Source organism: Palaemon carinicauda, chromosome 3 (assembly GCF_036898095.1).
Source record: "Palaemon carinicauda isolate YSFRI2023 chromosome 3, ASM3689809v2, whole genome shotgun sequence".
Taxonomy (NCBI): Eukaryota; Metazoa; Arthropoda; class Malacostraca; order Decapoda; family Palaemonidae; genus Palaemon; species Palaemon carinicauda.
The window spans coordinates 44637674-44659377 of NC_090727.1; the positions used below are offsets into that span (position 1 = coordinate 44637674).

Here is a 21704-nt window from a genome sequence, read left to right on the forward strand (position 1 = left end):
AGAAAAAAAAACAATTATTTTTAGAAATTCTTATTTTGTTACTATTTCTCATTTTAAATAAGTTGATAAGAAAGTAATATTCAGATTTGAACTTATAGACCTAAACAATCATTTGCTTAACCTAATATATTTTTTCAGCTCCACTTTTTAGCAGTATTTAGAAATGAAGAGACGATCTTCTCCATCCACATAGTTTGGAATTAGAATTGAAAGGCATGAAGGGAAGTCTCACTTCAAAGAGGAGTCTCTACACAACTGAGGTATATTTCAATTTTCTAATTCCTTTTCTCTATATAGAGAAATCTCAAACAGTATTCTGAGGCTATAAAGCGCAGTTTTGTAAATGTGTTTGTAGCTTATCTATAATTTGTGTGTCGTGTCCATTGAAAATACTGTACCATTTTAAAAACTTTTATTTGTTATGATTAACACCTAGACTAGGAAAACATTTTATATTTGAGATTTGAAACCATTAATATTACCAGTAATATTTTGCCTGTCAGAGGCTGAACAGTTGGTATGAAAATGGGTCTATACGGTTCGAGAAAAGTTGGAGCGTAGATTGTGTATGCTAGTGTATGAAATATTTCTATTTGGAAGTACTTATTTGTTCTGTAACTGAAATACAAACCACGCTATTTACATGGGGTGATTACTTCGGCGCAGCCGATGACGAGCCATAAAGTTTTAACGAGGGTTTCCTACCCCACTGCTAGTTAGCGGGGGGAGGGGGGGTTAGCTAGTTACCCCTCCCCCTCACACACACCGGAGAATAATCCACTTTACTCTTGGCTCGGATAGAGATCGGAGGTCTCCGCTCCTATCCTCACTTGATGGCCATTATTGTTTTGTCTTTTAACTTACCTTTTCTTATACTTAATATATTTAAACATTACTGATGTTTATATATATTTTTCTGTATAGAAAATAGTAAGTTTCCTTTGCTTTCGGTGTTGTGTACATCTACTAGAGTTTCGCAGGCCTTTCAGGCCACCACGATCTTTTTGTGATCACGGCCTTACACTCCTAGGCCACCATGGTTGCCTTTCGTGGAGTCCGGCCCTTCTCTTGAGGTCGTTCACCTCTTACTGCGTACTACGCCTACGATAGCTTCTCAGAACCGAGTCGCTATTTCGTCTTATTTGTCTCAATTATTTTTGCGAATATAATTGTGTTTTTACTTTTCAGCTCAGGGCTCATGTCCCTTCGGGGGTCGGTGATCCTTGGAACATTCAAAGTCAGTTGCATAATTATCATGTTATAATTCTGTTTTGTTAACTTTCGTCCCCCCCCCCCCCTCACCTGGCCATGGCGGCTGGGGGAGGGGGCGCATATCGTCTTTCGTTCTTATGTTTTTTCCCTCGGGGTTTCTCTTTGGAGTTTCACCCGGGGGAATTTCTGTTAAATAATTATTCTGTTTTATTTTCCAGTTTACGATGCTGTTTCTTCGTGCCTGTTGTGTGTGCCTTCGAAGCAGAGCTGTCCTGTTTATCCTGGGGAGTCGGCTTCGCCGCCGTCTCTTAAGGCATTCGTCAGGGGCGTTCCCTTCTCTTAGAAGTTCCCCCGTGATTTATGCCAGCTCTTCATTGCATCCTAGAACGATAAGGAGGTTCGCCTCCAGGATAGTTAGTTAACTTCCCATTTACTTTTCCCTGTTCCTTGGTGGTTATGCTCTTGGGGCTGAGCGTCCGCCCTTGTGACTTGCTCAAGGGGCTGAGCGGTGGAAAGGCTAGACCATGGTACTAGCGACTATGCTCTCGGGGCTGAGCGGTCGCTTCTGTAGCTACGCTCAAGGGGCTGAGCAGCTGCAGGATCAGTCCAGCCCTCTCTCGTTCGTGAGGGAGGCCGCACTAAGGGCTCCTCCTCGGAGGATCGCTCCTTTTGTCTCTTCTACGAAGTGTCCCTCCCGTTCGCGTGAGAGGACACTCACAGAGACTCCTCTTCGGAGGATTGTTCCTGTTTTTGTCTGCTGATCTCACGGCCTTTCGGGGCTCCTTCACCAGTCTCTTCTACGAAGTGCTCACCTCTCTCGTTCGCGAGAGAGACCACTCATAGAGACTCCTCTTCAGAGGATTGTTCCTGTCGTCAACAGCTTGCTGTTCAGTCACTAGCACTTCGGTGTTAGTGTCAGGGAAACTTCGCTTTCTCTTTTTCCCTGACCCTTCGGGGTCTCGGATCTTAGTTACGCAGTTCCCTCGGGCTCTCGTAACTTTAGTCACTTCTACACTTCAGTGTTTAGTGACGGAGAAACTTCGGTTTTTAGTTGCATTGACCCTTTGGGGTCTTGCAACTATCCCCTCGGGGCCACGCTACTCAGGCTACGTTAGACCCTTGGTCTCTTGTCCCTCAGTGTTCCTGTTGCCTGCTGTATCCGTTCCTGACTGCAGACGCGCCTTGGGCGCCCACGCCCCCGTTATCTAATGGGCTCCTCCCTTCGGGGCAGAAGAGACTTTCTTATACCCTGAGTAAGTCCCTAAGTGCCAGGTATCACCTGCGCGCCAACATTCCCTTACTCGCTAGCGCTCGTCTGCTGTTCCTGCTGTTCCTGAGACTGCCTTAGAGACACCCTGTTCTAGTATTCAGTTAGGCTGCTACCAATGTTCCCTGTGCATTTGCGCACATCGTTGGGGTTCCTGAGATAGCGCACTGGCGCTCACCAGCAGTTCAGCCTTCGGTGTCTCTAAGTCTCTTCTACGAAGGCCACCTCTCCCGTTCGCGGGAAAGGTACCTCTCAGAGACCACTCCTCGGAGTTTTTAGCAGTCCCTCAGTTGATCGGCGGCACTGAAGTAGACCTCCTGGTCCTCTTCAGGGGATGCTCTCCCTTTTAGGGACACATCCCAGTTCCTGATCTACGAGTTAGCGATCCTTCAACCATTTCCGACGATCTTCTGTTGTGCAGGAGCCTACGGTCTTCACGCATAAGCGCTGAAGACCACCCGCGTGCGGGATTATTTCCCTCCCGCGATCTCGCGATCGTCGACGATTTAGCCGACGATCTTCTGTTCGCGCTAACGCGTAAGCGTTGATGATCGCCCGCGCAAGGGATGGTTTCCCGCGCTCGATCTCTCGACGGTCATTAGCCGACGATCTTTGGTTCGCGCTAACGCGTAAGCGTTGATGATCGCCCTCGCGCGGGATGGTTTCCCGCGCACGACCTTCAAGGCCCTTCCGCTCGCGATCGTCAACCCGGCAACGGTCGTTAGCCGGCGATCTTCGGATCCAGCGCTAGGCGCGCAAGCGCTGACAATCTTCTTAGTGTGCGTAAGCGCCGAGGATCGGTCTGTGCGTGGGATGGTTTCCCGCGCACGGCAACGAGGCCATCCGCGAGCGGTTCTCCGCTCGCGATCATCGACGGCCGTTAGCCGGCGAGCTTTGGACCTGGCGCTAAGCGGAAGCGCCGACGATCGGTTGATGGTGATGGGTAGATTGCCATGCCTATAGCATGACACGGGCTCTTGAAACCGACGATCTTCTTAGTACGCTTAAGCTCCGATGATCGTTTTGTGCGGGGGATGTTTTCACCACGCATGGCAACGAGGCCATCCGCGCGTGGTTCTCCGCACGCGATCGTCGACGGCCGTTCGCCGCCGATCTTCGGATTCGGCGCTAGGCGCGTGAGCGCCGAAGATCTTTCCGTTCGCGGGATGGTTTCCCGCGCGCGACCATTGAGGCTCATGCAATCATCGCACGGATCTTCCGCGCGTGGTTTCCCGCTCGCTATCGTCGTAGATCGTCGGCGCGCGGGCACCGAGGTTCCCACTCGTGATCGCCAACTCGCGCGCAAGCGCCGACAATCTTCGCTTACGCGTGAGCGTCAAAGATCGTCCGGGCTCGCGCAAATCGCCAACGATCGTCTTACATAGTTGGAGATCATTCGCACGCGGGCACTATGGGTCCCCGCTCACTGTCTCCTACGGTTTTTCTCTCGCGCTAGCGCCGACGATCTTCGTACTCGCGTAAGCACCGAAGATCGTCAGCGTTATTCTTCCGCGCGTGGGATGGTTTCCCACAAGCAATCGCCGACGGCGCTAGCACCGGCGATCTTTTTTCGCCGAGATCGTTCGCGCGTGGGATGGTTTCCCTCGCCCACGATCTTTCACGCGCAAGCGCCAGCGATCTTCATACGCGCGGAGACGCGGGGATCGTTCACGCGGTCGCTGATACGCCCACGCTCACGCGGGCATGCGGGCGCGGTTATTCTGCTACGCATGCTTTATTCACGCGCTACCCAAATCTGTACTTTTCGCGCGATCTTCAGTGTGATCGGCGCACCGTTCTCCGACACGACCGCGCCCTGTTTACATCAGGGCTTATGGCGGTCAGGCCACCTCCGCGTTTCCCTCCCCCGAAGCGCAGAGCAGCGCCCTCTCTGGAGGGGGGCATGGGAGGTTTCCGGACAGGTCAAAGGTCTCTTCTCCCTTCACTGCAGATTCCCTACGGGCGAACCCTCATGTGTCATCTCCCCCAGAGGATCGAACGATCCTCTTCCCTCCAGAGGGACTCCCTGTCAGCGCAAGGATTGGTCGGCATCCCTGGTGGGATGTCATTGTCAGAGCACTCAAGCAGGCGATGAGCCTGTGCCTTCTGACTGGGGTCACTAATCAGTAGCAGCTTCCTCTCCCCCTGAAGGGGGTGAGAGGAATCCCTGGCATGGTATCTTCCCCTAGGACTATCCTGTCCCTTCGCGAGTCCTTACTCAGGCGATGAGCCCTCCTCAGACTCCATCTCCCCTCCCCTGCGGATGAGCTTTGCCCGTCCCCAGGAGGGTCGGAAGACCCGGTCCTCTCCCCCTTCACTCCATAGGGAGAATCCCCGCCTCTTCCTGAGGGTCCTATCGTGCAGAGGGGGCGAAGCCTTACATCCATCGCTGGGGTCCTGTTTCCCTCCTAGGAGAGATCCTAAGGCCCTGTCTTCGGCTAGGATCCGACAGGATCCAGTTGGACCCTTGGGGCATGTCTACGAGTCTCCCCAGGAAGAGCCTCCGGGGATGGGAGACCTTGCTGCCAGTCCATCAGGAGGAGGAGCTCCAGGGGTCGGAACTTGCGTTCTTGCAGGTTCTGGCCCTCAGGAGAAACCTCAAGGGGATCCCAGATTCAGAGATTCCTCTTCGGTAAGGGAAGGATTCGGTCCTCGACCGAGTTCTACTCACCCAAGGACTCCCTTACGCCAGTGCGGCTTGCCCTGGTCTCAGGGAATGGAAAGCGCCAGAGACTAGCCTGAGGGCCAGCTCTCCGAGCTTGTCTCCTTCAATAGTCCCGGTTGGTTTCGAGCCCCTCCCTCCTCCCGGGGTGGGGATCGGTGAGGGGACGGGCCCTCCGGGCGGAAGTCCAGTCCATGTCGGAGAGGCGCCCCCTCCAAGAGACGGCCAACGGATTTCGAGGCCTCCGTAATCGTCTCCTTCCCCTCTCGACTCTGTACAGGGTTGTCAAACAGTCTCCGTTCAGCATAGCGACAGCAGATGCGGTCAGCTTTTCGGTGAGACCACAAGTCTTTATGGGTATTCTGGTCCGGTAGGACTCGTACTCCCGGTTCTGGTTCACCCATCTTCAAGGAAGTCCTTTGGAGTCTGCCTGGAAGGCAGGTATACCAGTTCAAGGGCTGTGCTTCGTCCTCTCCACGGCACCTCAACAGTTCTCCGATACTTCCTCTCGGATCTCTTCACGGGCTCCCAGCATCGACATCCGGCCACTCCGTTTCCTGGGTGGCTGGCCGATCCTGCCAGACTCGAAGGCTTCCCTTCTTCGTCATCGGGACAAGGTCCTCGGACTTTACCAAGTTCTAAAGATCATGGTGGTCCTCGAGGAGTCCTCCCCGCAGCCCTCTCAGAGTCTGGTATACCGAGCCTGGTCTTAGGCTCCTATCTCCCGTAGCCTTCCCTTCAGACGTCAGGGTACCAAGGCAGAGGAAGGTCTCGAGGCCTTCTCCTCACACGAGAAGACCCTCCAACCCAAGGTTGTTACGTCTCTCCTCCCTGGCCCGTCTGGTTTCCACAGTCTCCCCAGGTTGAGTTCTCTCCAGTGGCGACTCGGGGCGGGTGGGAGTCGGGGACACGACTCCCCAGACGCCGAGACCCCTAGGGGACAACCGGTACAGACGAACCCATAGGGATGGGAAGCTGACGAGGTCCTACAAGAGGGAGTGGTCCTTCTCGTCCTTCCCCCTAACTTGATGCTGTTTTCGGACGCGTCAAAGAATGGGGGGGGTCCTACGTTCTGATCCACGGGTCCTCAGGCCGGGGGGTCAGAACCAGGAAGAACCTTCTCTAGTCCTACTAGAGACGGAAACTGTGTTTCTGGCTCTTCAGTAGCTCCACCTAGCCTGGCGGACTACTCTGTGGTTATAAGGATCAACAACACCACAGTGAGGGTTTTCTGGCCCAGACAAGGAGGTACTTTTCAGTACAACCATCCCATCCTGCGGTAAGAGATACCGGGATGGTCCGAGTCCCCCTCGGTCTCCTTGGCAGCTCGCTTGATTCCAGACAAAGGAATGGGCTCGCCGACAGTCTGAGCAGTGTGTCACGTACACCACATTCCGAGTGGTCTTTGGATCCTCAAGTAGCCTACATGTCCTGCCTCGGTGGGGCTCCCTCGGTGGACCGGTTCGCTACAGCACTGAGCTGCAGTCTCCCGCTGTACTGCTCCCCGGTTACAGATCCCAAGGCCCTCTAGTAGGAGGCCTTCCAGCAACGGTGGGACACCATCGATGTGTTGCCCCCGTAGCTTGCTCCTCTTCCCGCCGGGAGGCTATCCAGCTTCTCCTCAAAGAGAGAGGACTTTCGCAACAAGTGGCGAAAGGAGGCCTGGACACCTGCGCAAGTCTTCCGCAGTAGTCTCCCAGGCGATAGGGCGAGTTTCTGTGGCCGGTGTCGGGGAGAGGGCATCCCTCCACACGATGCCGCTTCCAGCAATGGCGGAGCCCCTAGTGGGATTGTGGGATAAATGTGCCTTTTTCAGTTTCGACTGTGAAAGGCTATCCCTCAGCCGTAAGTCTTGCCTCCTGGCTCTAGGGACAAACATTTCTCCCCCCGCTGGAACTCTTCCTTCGCATGCGAGGCCTTGTCCTCTCTTACCCTCAGTCGAAGGTGAGACCTCCTCCTTGGAACGTGGTTCGAGTCCTCGAGTTTCGAAAGAGACCCCCTGACGAACCACTACGTAGTCCCCAGACCACCACATTTCTGGGTAGACAGTGTTCCTGCTAGCCTATCTTCAGCCAAGCGAGTCACATGGTCTCTCTTACGACTTCACCGATTCAGGGAGTTAGGGGGAGACAACTTCAGATTCGTCCCGGAGGTTTGTTGCCGAGACTCAGAATCCGGGAGTGCCGGACCCGCTTCGTCTCCTTCCAGGGCTCGAGTCTCTGTCCTGTAGCAGATGACTCAGTCCATCTCCTACCTTGCCGGTAGGGAGTCTGAGCTGGTGTCTTCAGAGAACAGCTGCAGTTCGTCTCCAGGTCCAAGTCTCGTTCATGGATCCCAGGTAACGAGGAGAAGGGTCTCCAAAAGTACCATCTCGGCCTAGATTCGCAGGGTGTTACACCCTGCCTTGAATTCTGACCCTTCTCCGTCGCATCGCCCTAGAGCCCATGATGTCATGGGCTTAGTTATGTCCCTGCCCTTCATAGAGCATCTTTCAGTGACGCAGGTCCTGCGAGCGGGGATGTTGAAGCCTCAGACCTTCTTCTCAGCCCCTTACCTGCAAGACATGACCCACAGGAGGCTCGATACGTTTCTATCGGCCCTGTGGTGGCTTCACAACAGCTGGTCTAAACCTCAGGCTCCTTGATGGACAAGTAGCAGAAGGTTGAGGGCATTGTTACCTGGTATTAGTCTGCCTGAATGAAAAGATCTGTCTGGCCCTTATTCTTTTCTTCATCCTCTCCTCCCATGGAGAAAGCAGCATCCTGGGTTCTCTGCACAGCTGACCTCAAACCACTGCAGGCAGACCATGCTTCCTTGTGTTCCTAGTATTAGGTGTAATGCTGTCATGTCCCCATACCCTGACGAGGTGGTATTGGGAGAGTCCTAGCCTGGATTTCCTTCTGAGGGACTCCAGGGCAACTGCCTGGGACAAGTCACTATTCACCTTCGCACACACCTTCCTTAGGCCGCGGCTGTTTAACAACCGCCAGCGAGGAGCAGGGATTCCCTATTGTCCGAGTACTTGATCGCTCGAATATGGAATCCCCGGGCAAGCCAAAGTCAGTATGGCCAGGACTTACTACCCTTCCTAAGGGTTAAGTCACCCCATGTAAATAGCGTGGTTTGTATTTCAGTTACGGAACAAATGATAAATTCGTAGAAAATTTGTATTTTTCCTAACTATACAAACCTTAGCTATTTACAGTTATGTGCCCGCCAGCCCTGTCCCCCAAGATAAGTCCTACCTCTAAGTAAAGTGGAGTATTTTCTAGTGTGTGTGAGGGGGAGGGGTAGCTAGCTACCCCTCCCTACACCCCCCCCCCCCCCCGCTAACTAGCGGTGGGGTAGGAAACCCTCGTTAAAACTTTATGGCTCGTCATCAGCTGCGTCGAAGTAATCACCCCATGTAAGGTTTGTATAGTTAGGAAAAATACAAATTATCTACGAATTTGTTATTTTTGGATATTTTTTTCAGTGGAACCTGCGGCTACTCAGTGTGCTGTGTTGGGGGCTGGATACGGCTTCCCTTCCACCCACCACCAGTAACCACCTACACCTCGTAATGATTTTGATAGCAGAGTTACAGCTGCACTTAAATCATACTCCTATTAAATGGATCAGTTTTGTATAGTAATGAGAATACAAATTATTAAAAAAATCTGTAAATCTGTGATATAGGGAGTTGGTAGAGCACAAATGAGTGGTTTGCACCAGCGATAATGGTCAGAAATGCATCCCACATAAGATAACCAGTTATAAAGTATATTTGGTATATTTGGTAGAATCCAGTGGTTATCATCACGATGAATGTTTTCAGAGGGATTTCTAAGAAAATATCTTATTTGTGATCAACAACAGCATTAATAGTAGTGATAATGAGAATAAGGATAAAGATAATTGAAAAATAAGTAGCCAGGTTAGGTAAAATAGTAATAGATAGCAAATTGTTTTAAATTTAGGTTATAAACAGCAATAAACTCGAATAAACATGATTAAAATGATAATCATTAACAAGTTGCCATGTAAGTTAATGAACGTCGCGTCGTTTCAGAACAGATCCCACAATGAGCCAGCTAGATTCACGACCGTCTTCGGCAGGGGCCTTGGTGGTTTCAGAAACCGACAACAGCGTCTTCAAAAAACTCGTCGTGTCTCCTCCGAGGAAGAGGAAGAAAGTGTTGGACAAAGACACTTTTGTGAAAGTAAGTAGAAGGTATTTGACTTACGAATACTTATAGATATTCAGAGATACTAACACAAATCCAACTGGAATTGTATATCTCAGATATTGTATCCAAGTTCATAATGAAATACTCTAGTCAAACAATTTATTATTTAATGCAGTAAGCAAGAAGACATTTGTAGTATGAAATTTTACTTGGTTCCGTAACTGAAATACAAACCTTAGCTATTTAAAGTGGGTAATTACTTTCGCGTAGCTGAAAGGACGAGCCATAAAAATTTAACGAGGGATTATTACTCCACCGCTAGTTAGCGGGGGGTAGGGAGGGTAGTTAGCTACCCTCCCCCCTCACACACCAGTGTTGTAACTCCACTTTTACTTTGGCTCGGGTGGTGATCGGACGTGTCCGCTTTCACCCTCGCCTCTTTGACAGCCATTAATCATTGCTTTTCTTTCTTTTTCTCAGAGTGTTGTGAAGTTGGCCTCTACAATGCGGAAGTGCCCTAGGTTACCTGACCGCCCTTGTGGGACCTTCATGTCTTCCACCGAGACGGATCCTCACACCTTATGCCCTTATCGTAGGGGTCAGCGGTGTGAAAGTGATAATGTTTGTACGGAATGTAGGGAGTGGCCTACCTCCCAGTGGGAGAGGTTTTCTCGGCGCCGGAAGAAGAAGTCCAAACGGGATATTTCTCCTTCAAAGGTTTCTTTGAAAAAGGAAAGTCCGAAGGACTCTTCTTCCGTAGCCCAAACCTCCTCCGAAGCTCCCACTCGGTCGGCCTCTCGTGAGAGGCCGTCGAGTGGTAGCGTAGGCCGTACTGTTGTTGACCGATCTCGGGGTTTGGGAGAGGGAGTTGCCTCCCATAGCGAGGCAGCTCCTCCTCCCCCCCCCGGGGGAGGATTTAATTATTTCTCCTGTTGATAATGATCTTTTGCAGCTTTGGGCTTCCTTGGGGCTTCGGGGTTCGCCCTCCAAGGAAGCCCTGTTTGACATGATCAGGTTGGGAGCTGCTGTCAAACAGATACTGGCAGTAGCAGAGGTTGACCCTCTGTCTATTGTCGAGGCTGTTGTGGCAGATGCTTCCATTAAGAGTGTTCAAACCCCTGCTCCTGTTGTAGCTGAAGGCGCCAACGTTTGCCTGCGCACTACTGCGCGCAAGCGCTCACCGGTTGCTGGCTCTCCTGCACGCCCACGAGCTCCTGCACGCCTATCTCCTGTTCGCCCTCCAGTTCCAGAGAATACGCACCCACGATCTCCTGCTCGCCATCGGACCTCTGCGCTCCAAGGAGAAATCTTCTTCCTCTCCTACTCGCCAGCGCTCTCCTCCACGATCGCCAACTCGCCATCAGACCTCGCCTGCTCACCATCCCTTGCATACGTGCCATCGCCCGCAGTCTCCATCGCGCGCCCACCCGCCCACTGCCAGAACTTCGGTTCCTGACGAGCGCCCTTCTGCGCGCCTGCGTGCTAGGGATATTCCTCCTGCACGCACGCGCCCTACGGCTTCACCCTTACGGGCCCTTCATCATCCTGTGGCTGCACTCCATTCGAGGTCTCCGGAACGTGCACCAATGCGCCCACGCGCCCCGTCACCTATGCGCCCTGTCGCCTGCTCGCCCACGAGCTCCTCCTGCGCGCCATCGTTCGTCCACGCGCCAACGCGCGAACTCTCCTATGCGCCTACGCGCCATCGCTCACCTGCGCGCCATCGGTCGCCTGCACCCTCGCTCGCCCGCACGCCCTCACGCGAGCAATCGCCCCCGAGCTAGGAAATGGCCTATCGCGCAAGCGCGATACCCAGTACGATGCCCAGCGCGAACCACAACGCGTGCCCACACAGGATCCGGCAGTACGCGTCAGGTCATCTTCATCGCGTTCCCCCCTCCCGTAAGCGCAGGACAGCGCGCTCAACGGAGGGAGGAAAATCTCCGGACAGGTCCAGGATTCTTTCTTCTACAGCTTCTTCCTTTCAGGCAGACCCAGTTGTAGTTTCCACTCCTAGGGATCTTACGATCCCCTTCCCTCCAGAGGGTGTCTCTGACAGCGCTGCTGTCAGTCGGCTGCCCTGGTTTGGGCCCTTGATCAGAGCGGTTGCGCAGGCTTTCAAGCCTACTTTCTCTGAACTAGGCCTCAAATCAGCGGCTATCTCGGCCCCCTGAAGAGGAAGAGAGGAGTGGACGACGTGGTTACTTCTCCAAGGGCGAAACTGGCTCTTCGGAAGTCGTTGAGGAAGGCTCCCTCCTCTCCCCAGACTTTCTCCCCATCCCTCGTGGACGAGGGTTTTCCGTCCTCAGGGGATTCTCGTAAGGTGAGGCGTTCTCCCATCGCACCAATGGGAGAAACCCCACCTCGTGCCGAGAAGTCTCCTCGGGTGGAGGCGGAGAAGAGCCCCCCACCATCTTTGTTGGAATCCTGCATCCCTCCCAGGAGGGAGTCGAAGGACTCCAAGACGGTTCCGAAATCTTCTTCGAGGATCAGACCAGAGCCAGCTAAGCCCGCGGAGAACGTCCACGGGTCCCCCCAAGAAGATCCTTTGGGGACTGGAGACCTTGCTGCTAGTCCATCAGGAGGAGAGCCGCAGGAGTCAGAGCATGCCTTCTGGCAAGTTTTGACTCTGATGAGGAACCTTAACGGATTCTCGGATCCTGAGATTCCTCCTCGAGAGGGCAAGGACACGGTTCTGGACCAAGTCTTTGGTACCCAAAAGCCCCCTAAAACCAGCGCGGCTTTGCCCTGGTCCCAGGGGGTCAAGAGTGCCAGAGATAAGGTCGAGAGCCAGCTCTCCGAACTAGCCTCCTCCAGCCATTCCAGCGCCGGAAACAAGCTCCTACCACCTCCTCGTATCCACCAGAGAAGGTACTTCAAAATCATGGAGGAGTCCTGTTTAGCTCTTCCCCTCCACCACTCGGTGGAAGAGCTCTCCAGGGGAGTCCCTCTCGAGAGTCTCTCCAACTGGCCAGTGTCGTTCTCGGCCTCGGAGATTCTCTGCCTGGCGAAAGTAGCGAAGTGTGCCATGCAGGCCACTTCGTGGCTGGATATCTGGCTAGGATCTCCTGGCATCCTGATACGATCCGAAGACTGGTCTATGGAGAGTACTAGGAAGGCCTTGGAGACCTTCCTTCTTTCAGGCACTCGTACCATCGAGTTTCTGGCCCACCAAGTCTCGAACTTGTGGGCTAACACTATCCTGAAACGCCGTGATACGGTGTCTGAAAGATTCAACTCGAAGGTCCCCAACACCGAGGTCAGTAAGCTCAGACATTCCTCCCTTTTGGGGAGTAGTCTGTTTGAGCCGAAAGATGTAGAGCAGGTGGCTGAGAGGTGGAGGAAGTCCAACCAGGACTCCCTCCTCCAGAGGGCTTTAACATCAAAGCCCTATAAGCCTCCAGCACCTCAACAACCTCGCCCTGCAAAGACGACAAAGCCGGCAGTAGCAGCAAAGGCAGCGGTGTCCAAACAGCCCTTTCCCATCAAGGACAGGAAAGGCAAGAAGTCCTCCAGGGGAGGCAAAAATCCTAGGGGGAGTGGCCGAGGCTGCAAACGCTAGGATTGTTCAGTCTCCCCGCATGTCCACGAGTGGGGGAATGCCTCCAAAGTTGCGCGGACAGGTGGCAGCAACTCGGGGCCGATTCCTGGACGATCTCCGTGATCAGCCAAGGATATCGCGTCCCGTTCATAACATCTCCCCCCTGACAGCGAATCCAGTGTCGTTGAGCTCTCTTGCCATGGGATCGGCAAGAGGGCAAGCCCTTTGGGCAGAAGTCGAGACCATGTTGAAGAAGGGCGCTCTCCAAGAGGTCGTCGACGGGTCCCCAGGCTTCTACAGTCGACTCTTTCTTGTAAAGAAGGCGTCTGGAGGCTGGAAACCAGTCATCGACCTCTCAGCTCTGAACAGGTTTTTCAAGCAGACCCCGTTCAGCATGGAGACGGCAGACACGGTCAGACTCGCAGTGAGACCGCGAGACTTCATGTGCACACTGGATCTGAAGGACGCGTACTTCCAGATCCCAATCCATCTGTCTTCAAGGAAGTACCTAAGATTCAGCCTAGACAACAAGATCTACCAGTTCAAGGTGCTGTGTTTCGGTCTCTCAACAGCACCTCAGGTTTTCACCAGAGTGTTTGATATACCTTACATATATATTTATTTATAATAGAACAAGAGAGTATAACTGGCTGTTATTAGTAATGTAACAAAGTGCTTGTTTAAAATAGACCAGTTTTATAAATATGTTAGTATATTGGGTTGTTGATCATTTACCAAAGAGCAGTTAACATTTACCTCTGGTTATGTAAATAGGCTACTTATATCAAGAGTCTGTATATAGATATTGTATTAACAGGATTACTGTAGCTTCGGCTAAAGGAAATAAAGAACGTTTAAGGACAACGGTATTATCTCTTCAGTATTCCACCAAGTACAATTGGGATATAACAGTGTTCACCCTGATATCTTTGTGGGCACACAAGACCGGCATCTGTCTCCTCCGGTATCTGGACGACTGGCTGATCTTAACAGACTCGGAGTCAACCCTTCTTCGACACCGAGACAAACTTCTGGGAATTTGCCAAGATCTAGGGATCATGGTAAATCTCCAGAAGTCTTCTCTGCTTCCTACTCAGCGACTGGTATATCTAGGCATGATCTTGGACACCAATCTCCACAAAGCCTTCCTATCAGACGACAGGATAGCAAGGCTGAGGAAAGTCGCAAGTCCTTTCCTCAGACGAGACGAACTCCCAGCCCAATCGTGGTTACGTCCCATCTGCCATCGCTCATCCTTGGTCCGTCTAGTTCCCAACTGTCGTCTCAGAATGAGATCCCTGCAATGGCGACTCAAGTCCCGGTGGAGTCAAGGACACGATTCCCCGGACGTCTTGATGCCCATGGGTCTCGCGGAACAGACGGACCTTCAGTGGAGGGTGGCAGACGAGAACCTACTTAAGGGAGTGGATCTTCTCGTCCTCCCCCAGATTTGATGCTGTTTTCGGACGCCTCAAAGAAAGGGTGGGGGGCCCACGTTCTGAACCACAGGACCTCAGGCCTGTGGTCAGAATCAGAAAAGTGCCTCCATATAAACCTGCTAGAAATGAAGGCCGTTTTTCTGGCCTTCAACAGTTCCAACAGCACTTGGCGGGTCACTCTTTGGTGGTGATGAGGGACAATACCACAGTAATGGCTTACATCAACAAGCAGGGAGGTACATTTTCATAACAGCTATCCCATCTTGTAGTAGAGATACTGAGATGGACCGAAGTCCACTCGATTCCACTTTTGGCTTGCTTCATTCCGGTCAAAAGGAACGTGCTCGCTGACAGTCTAAGCAGAGCGTCTCAGGTAGTGAGTACCGAGTGGTCTTTGGATCGTCAAGTAGCCAACAAGGTCCTGACTTTGTGGGGTTCCCCGACTGTGGATCTGTTCGCGACAGCATTGAACTTCAAGCTGCCGCTGTACTGCTCCCCAGTCCCGGACCCCAAGGCTCTCTGACAAGATGCTTTCCAACAACGGTGGGATAACATCGACGTATACGCCTTTCCCTCATTCTGTCTGATGAGGAGGGTACTCAACAAGACCAGACTATCAGTCAACCTCTCGATGACTCTCATAGCTTCGCTGTGGCATCACGCGGAATGGTTCCCGGTCCTTCTGCAACTCCTTACGGAGCCTCCGAGAGAAGTCCCTCCGCGACACGAGCTACTCAAACAACCACACACCAACATCTTTCACAAAGCCGTAGCTTCGCTTCGGCTTCATGCCTGGAGACTATCCAGCATCTCCTCGCAGAGAGAGGATTTTCGCAACAAGTTGCGGAAAGGATGTCTGGACACCTGCGAAAGTCATCCGCAGGGGTCTACCAGGCAAAGTGGAGAGTTTTCTGTGGTTGGTGTCATGGATGGGGTATCTCTCCACTTGATGCCACTATTCCAGCAATAGCGGAGTTCTTCGTATACTTGCGAGAAGAAATGCGCCTTTCAGTCTCGGCAGTGAAAGGCTATCGCTCAGCCTTAAGTCTAGCCTTCAGGCTCAAAGGAGTGGACATTTCTTCTTCGCTAGAACTTTCTCTATTCATATGTAGTTATGAACTTACCTGCCCTCAGTCAGAAGTGAGACCTCCTCCATGGAACGTGGTTCGAGTTCTCAGGTCTCTTAAGAGAACTCCCTATGAACCATTACGCCAGGCTTCAGATCGCCACCTGACTTGGAAGACGGTGTTCCTACTAGCTTTGGCGTCAGCCAAGCGAGTTAGCGAACTCTTATGGTCTCTCGTATGACATCGCCCATTCAAGGAGATGGGGGGAGGTAACGTTCAGCTTCGTCCCTGAGTTTATTGCTAAGATTCAGAATCCGGGAGTGCCGGACCCTCGCTTCGACTCCTTCCGGATTTCGAGTCTTTGTTCCGTAACAGATGACCCAGACCATCTCCTACTGTGCCCAGTAAGGAGTCTGAGGCTATACCTGAAGAGAACAGCTGCAGTTTGTCCCCAAGTGCGGGCTTTGTTTGTTAGCTCTGGGAGATCGAAGAGGAGGGTTACCAAGAACACCATCTCAGCATGGATTTGAAAGGCAATCCATCTGTCCCTGAATCCAGACCCTCCTCCATCACGTCGTCCTAGAGCTCATGATGTCAGGGGAGTAGCTACCTCCCTGGCCTTCAAGAAAAACTACTCAGTGACGCAGGTTCTGCAAGCAGGGGTGAGGAAGTGTCAAACGACCTTCACAGCCCACTACCTGCAAGACGTGACCCACAGGAGGCTCGATACGTTCTCTATCGGCCCTGTGGTGGCTGCACAACAGCTGGTTTAAACTTCAGGCTCCTTAATGGACAAGTAGCTGAGGGTTGAGGGCATTGTTACCCGGTTTTAGTCTGCATGAAAGAAAAGGTATGTCTGGCTCTTATTCTTTTCTTCATCCTCCCCTCTCTTGGGGAAAGCAGCATCCTGGGTTCTCTGCACAGCTGACCTCAAACCACTGCAGGTAAATCATGTTCCCTTGTGTTCTTAGTATTAAGCTAATACTGTCATGTCCCCATACCTTGACGAGATGGTATCGGGAGAGTCCTAGCCTTAAGTTTCCATCTAAAGGACTTCAGGTCAACTTCCTAGGACGAGTCACTCTTCAAACCTTCACACACAGCTTACGTAGGCCGCAGCCCTTGCAGAGCAAGGTGCTAGCGAGGTGCAGGGACTCCTTATCGTTGAGTGCCGACACACTCAGACTCAGATACTGAGTCCCCGGGCAAAGCCAAAAGCCAGTACTGGCTGGGACTTACCACCCTTCCTAAGGGGTGAGTCACCCATATTAAATAGCGTGGTTTGTATTTCAGTTACGGAACAAATAACAAATTCGTAGGTAATTTGTATTTTTCCTAACTATACTAACCTTAGCTATTTAAACAAACTTCCCTGTCCCCCGTGAAGTCCTACCTCTAAGCAAAGTGAGCTGAGCACAGGTGTGTGTGTGAGGGGGGTAGCAAGCTACACCTCCCTACCCCCGCTAACTAGCGGTGGGGTAGTAAACCCTCGTTAAAATTCTAATGGCTCGTCATTTCAGCTACGCCGAAAGTAATTACCCATATTAAATAACTAAGGTTTGTATAGTTAGGAAAAATACAAATTACCTACGACTTTGTCATATTTTCTGTCCGAAATCAGAACCTGTTATACAGTAAAACTTTACCAAAATTTTACACCAGGTTTTTCCCAATCATCTATTGACACTTGGAAGCCAATTCCTGAGGCATAGAAAATGGGAATTTTCTTCCTTCTAGTAAGATGTGGCTGCTGTACTACAAAGACAGTGTCCTTTGATCAGCAAAACCTTTACGCAAAGACACCATCTAACCTAAGTTTCCCCACCTAATCTAACCTACATGCCATGTCCTTACCTACTCGGACCCCTGTGTTTACTTCACACCCTCCTTTACTCCAAGCAAAGTAACACAATCTTATTTCGCCAAGGAAAAATATATTACAAGTAATAATTAAGTTTATGCTTGGCCCAACTGTTCATATATTACTTCAGCTTTGATCCTTAGCCTTTGCAACGGCACCATTATTCAAAGTCACTGAAGTTAGAATATTCAGGTGGTGTTTTCTTTCAAAGGGACATCTTCCATCATATTAAAACTCACTTCACGAAAATGAGACATTGAACGATCACCAGAAAAATTCTCCCGAGAGGTCCCATTTCATAAAAATAAGGTGTAAATTTATAACTCTTGGTAAAATTGCCACGGGTATATGGTAGGAGTGGATTGGTCTCTACTATCCTTTGGAGGAAAACGGTTTCTTGCTCTTTGGGGTTTCTGATAGATCGACTTGTTCACCACCTGGCTGAGCAAGGAGCTTCCAACGTTTGGATCCCTGGTCCCAGACCCATTGTCAGGGATGGAAGACACTTTCTACCTTCCCTGGGATAACATGGAGGCTTACGCCTTTTTACCTAACGACCTTGAATATCAAGATGACCCTAGTGGTTCCAAAGTGTCCACACACTGAGTGGTTTCCTGATTTGCTGATGCTCCTCGTGAGTTTATGGAGAGAACTACCCATCTACGATTTGTATCGTAGATGGGATACTTCTCCGGTCAGAGCCTCTGCAATTAATAGTTAATTTTCTATTCTATCTTTGCCAAAAGAAGCATCTCTCAGTCTCTGCTATGAGGCAGGTCTTTAGAATGAAGGCCTTGGACCTCTCTTCATGGGAGTTATTCAGCTCATGAGGATCTTCAAGCAGTCTTGCCCTCCATGAGAACTCTGATCATCACAGTGGGACATTAAGAGAGCTCTCAGCTCTTCTAAGTGGTTGCCATATGAACCCATGAGTAGGGAGTCAGATCAAGAACTGACCCTCAAGACTGTGTTCCTTCTTGCCTCAGCCTCGGAAAAGAGACTGGGAGAGTCGAGTGGCATCTCGTTTATCAGGAATCATTCTGGGGATGGAAGATCTTTACGTTTGTGAATTACTTTAAAGATTTGTGATATTCATAGAATTAATCCTTAAAATCTGTGGGCCAATTCGCCCTTTTTTTCTTTTCTTCCTCCTGACCAAAGATGTTTTGGGACAGAGTATTGGATTTATATTTTGTGATTAAAGAGACTAAACATTGTTTAGATACGCTTTGTTTTTTTATTTTGATAATGTCAACTCATACATATGTTTCTCTTTCAGAAGACAAGGGTCATGACCCTGATCTGTACAGCGGTTACATATCGTCACTGTCCATTCGTTTTGAGGATGAGTGGGTTGGATATGATGGCGGATTATCCGTTCATCTTGGCTGCAAGGATTTTCCTCTGGGAGTAGTGTGAACTTGATCCATATCTAATCCAATGAAAGGTAATTTCAAAAGTAAATGTTATATGAAGGGTAGATTTTTTATATTAAGAATTCATGAAGTATAGCTGGTATGGAGTTTCTGCTAGGAATAGCCATAGTTAGTAACAGCATCTCTGTTCCTATGCTGATATAAACTCTTCATCATTTAATGAAGAGGATGTCTTCAGCTAGGCTGAAATGGCCTCTGAGTCATTAACAAGTATCACGTCACTCATTTCTTCGACAGCAACCAGTATGTACGTATGTACTGTCTCTGCTCTCATCTTCCTACAGCTGGACCTTTCCTTACTTTCTTTTGTGATAAGTATTGGGTTTTCTCTCTTTGCTATGCATTACCCCTCTCTCTGTGAGAGTGGAAACACACCGAAAGGTAAGCATTTGGCGAAGAGACTTTAATTCCTTTGAAGATACAAACCTTTGGTTCTCAATCTGTTGCGTACCTTTGCTAAGGGCGTGACTTACAGTTCCCCTCCTGAGGAGTTCGTTCACGTTCTTCCTATCAGGAAGACAGTCAAGTTCTTGAACCGTAACTCAACTCTTGCTCTGTGGTAGTGCTCCTTCGTGAGGGACTTACTCGTTTTAGCCTGAATGTTCAATCGTTCCTACCTGCCTGTTTTGAAGTTATCGTCTGGCTGGTGTGCTTGACACCGCCAGGGTGTCACTGGGTGTGACCCCTGTGTAAAGCAGTCCCTGTGCTCCCTTGCGACAAAACTCCAGTGTAGGTGTTTTGTATTTGGCGAGGAAGCTGTTGTAATTTACTCCTGCAAGAGGGCGCATGAACCATTGGCAAGGAGAACTAGAGTTTTCTCTCTTTCTCTCTCTTCTTCCTCTACCAACCTCTCTCTCTCTCCTCCTCCTTTTTCTTTGTCGGACATTTCCTTTTCGAGAAGAGGAATATCGCCTAGGAAGACTTTTCGGTACAGTTCCTTGGAATTTAATGATCGCTCTTCTTTGGGAAGGAGCAATGGATGGTCATTGCCGCTTACTGGTACATTCTGGGTCGGTTTCCGCTCTTGCACTGGTTCTAGGTGAGCGGTCCTTCTGAACCCAACACCTCAAGTGTTTGAGGGTAAGGTTACACATCCTCCTGCTATGAAGGGAGAGGTGCTCTTCGTATGGTACATCTCATCGAGAGCAGGACCAGTCTCCTGGTTGTCTCTTCTGGTACTGGGGTGCACCAAGTAGAGAGATGGTAGTCACGGATCCTTCCCCCTTGTCTTCCTGCGCTTCCTAGGATCTATCGTCATTTTTCGTGATTGAAAGCAGAGCATTGCCTCACGTGCTTACGAGTACCGGGCTGTGTTCTGTGTTCTTACGAGCATAGAGCATTACCTCATATGCTTACGAATGCCGGGCTGTGCTCTGTGTTCTTATGAGAATCGATCCACATTCCCATCAAAGACAATATGATTATCATCAATTCTTAAGAAAATGCATAACTGGACTACAACACATACTTCAGCTGATTCGTCCAAAGCTTAAGACGAGAAACTGAAAGATGGACGAGGTCTTTCAGTTGCCGAGATACATCAGGAGAGAGATTTCCTCTATACGTGTTCTAACTGTCTGCTTTGTTAGAGCAAGTTCTTTTGCTTTCCTTTCGATGCTTTCATCTCCAAGAGGTCTTGCATGTCAGTTGCAAACTGGCAAAAACCTTGTTTGATTTGTTAAATTTTATTGGATATTTTCTTTAGTTATTCCTAAACACATGTTAAAGAGTACTGTATATAAATTTAAATTTTACTGAGAAACAGTTGAATATTAGAATGTTGCATACTAAAGATATAATAGAATTCTTAAATACTGTACAAAAAATAAGTATATTAATAAATCATATTTGTTCCGTAACTGAAATACAAACCACGCTATTTACATGGGGTAATTACTTCGGCGTAGCTGAATGACGAGCCATAAAAGTTTTAACGAGAGTTTACTACCCCACCGCTAGTTAGCGGGGGTTAGGGAGGGGTAGCTAGCTACCCCCTCCCCCCCTCACACACACCGGTGATTGCTTCACTTTACTTTTGGCTCGGGCGGAGAACAGACCTGTCTGCTCTCTCTCTCGCTTTGACTGCCATATTTAATCTGTTTTTTTGCTTTTTCTTTTTCAGCGTGTTTGAAGTTGGCCTCTACTGATAATGCGTACTTGCCCTGGACTTCCCAGCCGCCCTTGTGGGACCTTTATGTCGGCGGTCGACACCAATCCCCACACCTTATGTCCTCACTGTAGTGGCCAGTGGTGTGATAGTGGTAACGTGTGTATAGAATGTAGGGATTGGTCTACCTTCCAGTGGGAGAGGTTTGCCCAGCGCGGGAAGAAAAAGTCCAAAAGAGATCTTTCTCCTTCAGAGGCTTCTTTGAAGAGAGAAAATTCTAGGACTTCTTCCGTAGCCCTTTCCTCCTCCGAAGCTCCCCCTCGAGCGGTCTCTTCCGAGAGGCCGGCGAGTGGTAGCGTAGACCGTATTGCTGTTGACCGATTCCGGGGTGCGGGAGAGGTAGTCGCCTCCCATAACGAGGCGGCTGCCCCTCTTCCCCCGGAGGAGGATTTGAATATGTCTAATCGTGATTTATTACAGCTTTGGGCTTCCTTGGGGCTGCAGGGTTCGCCCTCCAAGGAAGCCCTGTTTGACATGATCAAACATGGTGCAGCTGTCAAACAATCGCCAACTACAGCAGGGATAGATCCTCTGTCTGTGGTTGACGTTATTGTGATGGAGACATCTCGTGGGTCAAGTCAAACCCCTGTTCCTGTTGCTGAGGTAGCTTAAGGCTTAGATTCCCCCTCCGAACACCTTTCGAGGGAGGATCTAAGTCCCACGGTCTCTCCTGCCGGTGATTCTCCCCCTTTGTGGAAGCTCACTTACAGAGACTCCTCTGCAGAGGCCCCTTGAGGGTCAGCCTGCTGATCCCATGGCCCCTCGTGAGCGTATAAGGCGGAAGGCTGGTCCTCCCCTTCACCGTAGAGGCCTTCCTTCCCCTCACAAGAGAGTTAGGAGGCGCCTCTTCGGCTCGTCGTCGCCACAATCCTCTGCGGAGGAG

General features: G+C 50.5%; 2 protein-coding genes across 2 annotated transcripts in view; both read left to right on the forward strand.

The window, feature by feature from the left end:
• LOC137637198 (uncharacterized) overlaps nt 1-21704 on the forward strand; it is a 57213-nt gene that overhangs the window by 27851 nt on the left and 7658 nt on the right. The window lies entirely within an intron of this gene.
• On the forward strand, nt 200-18659 carry LOC137637191 (uncharacterized). Its single transcript, XM_068369458.1, has 3 exons — nt 200-260; nt 9193-9343; nt 18498-18659. The coding sequence occupies exons 1-3, from the start codon at nt 216-218 to the stop codon at nt 18635-18637; spliced, it is 336 nt and encodes a 111-aa protein (XP_068225559.1). The 5' UTR covers nt 200-215; the 3' UTR covers nt 18638-18659.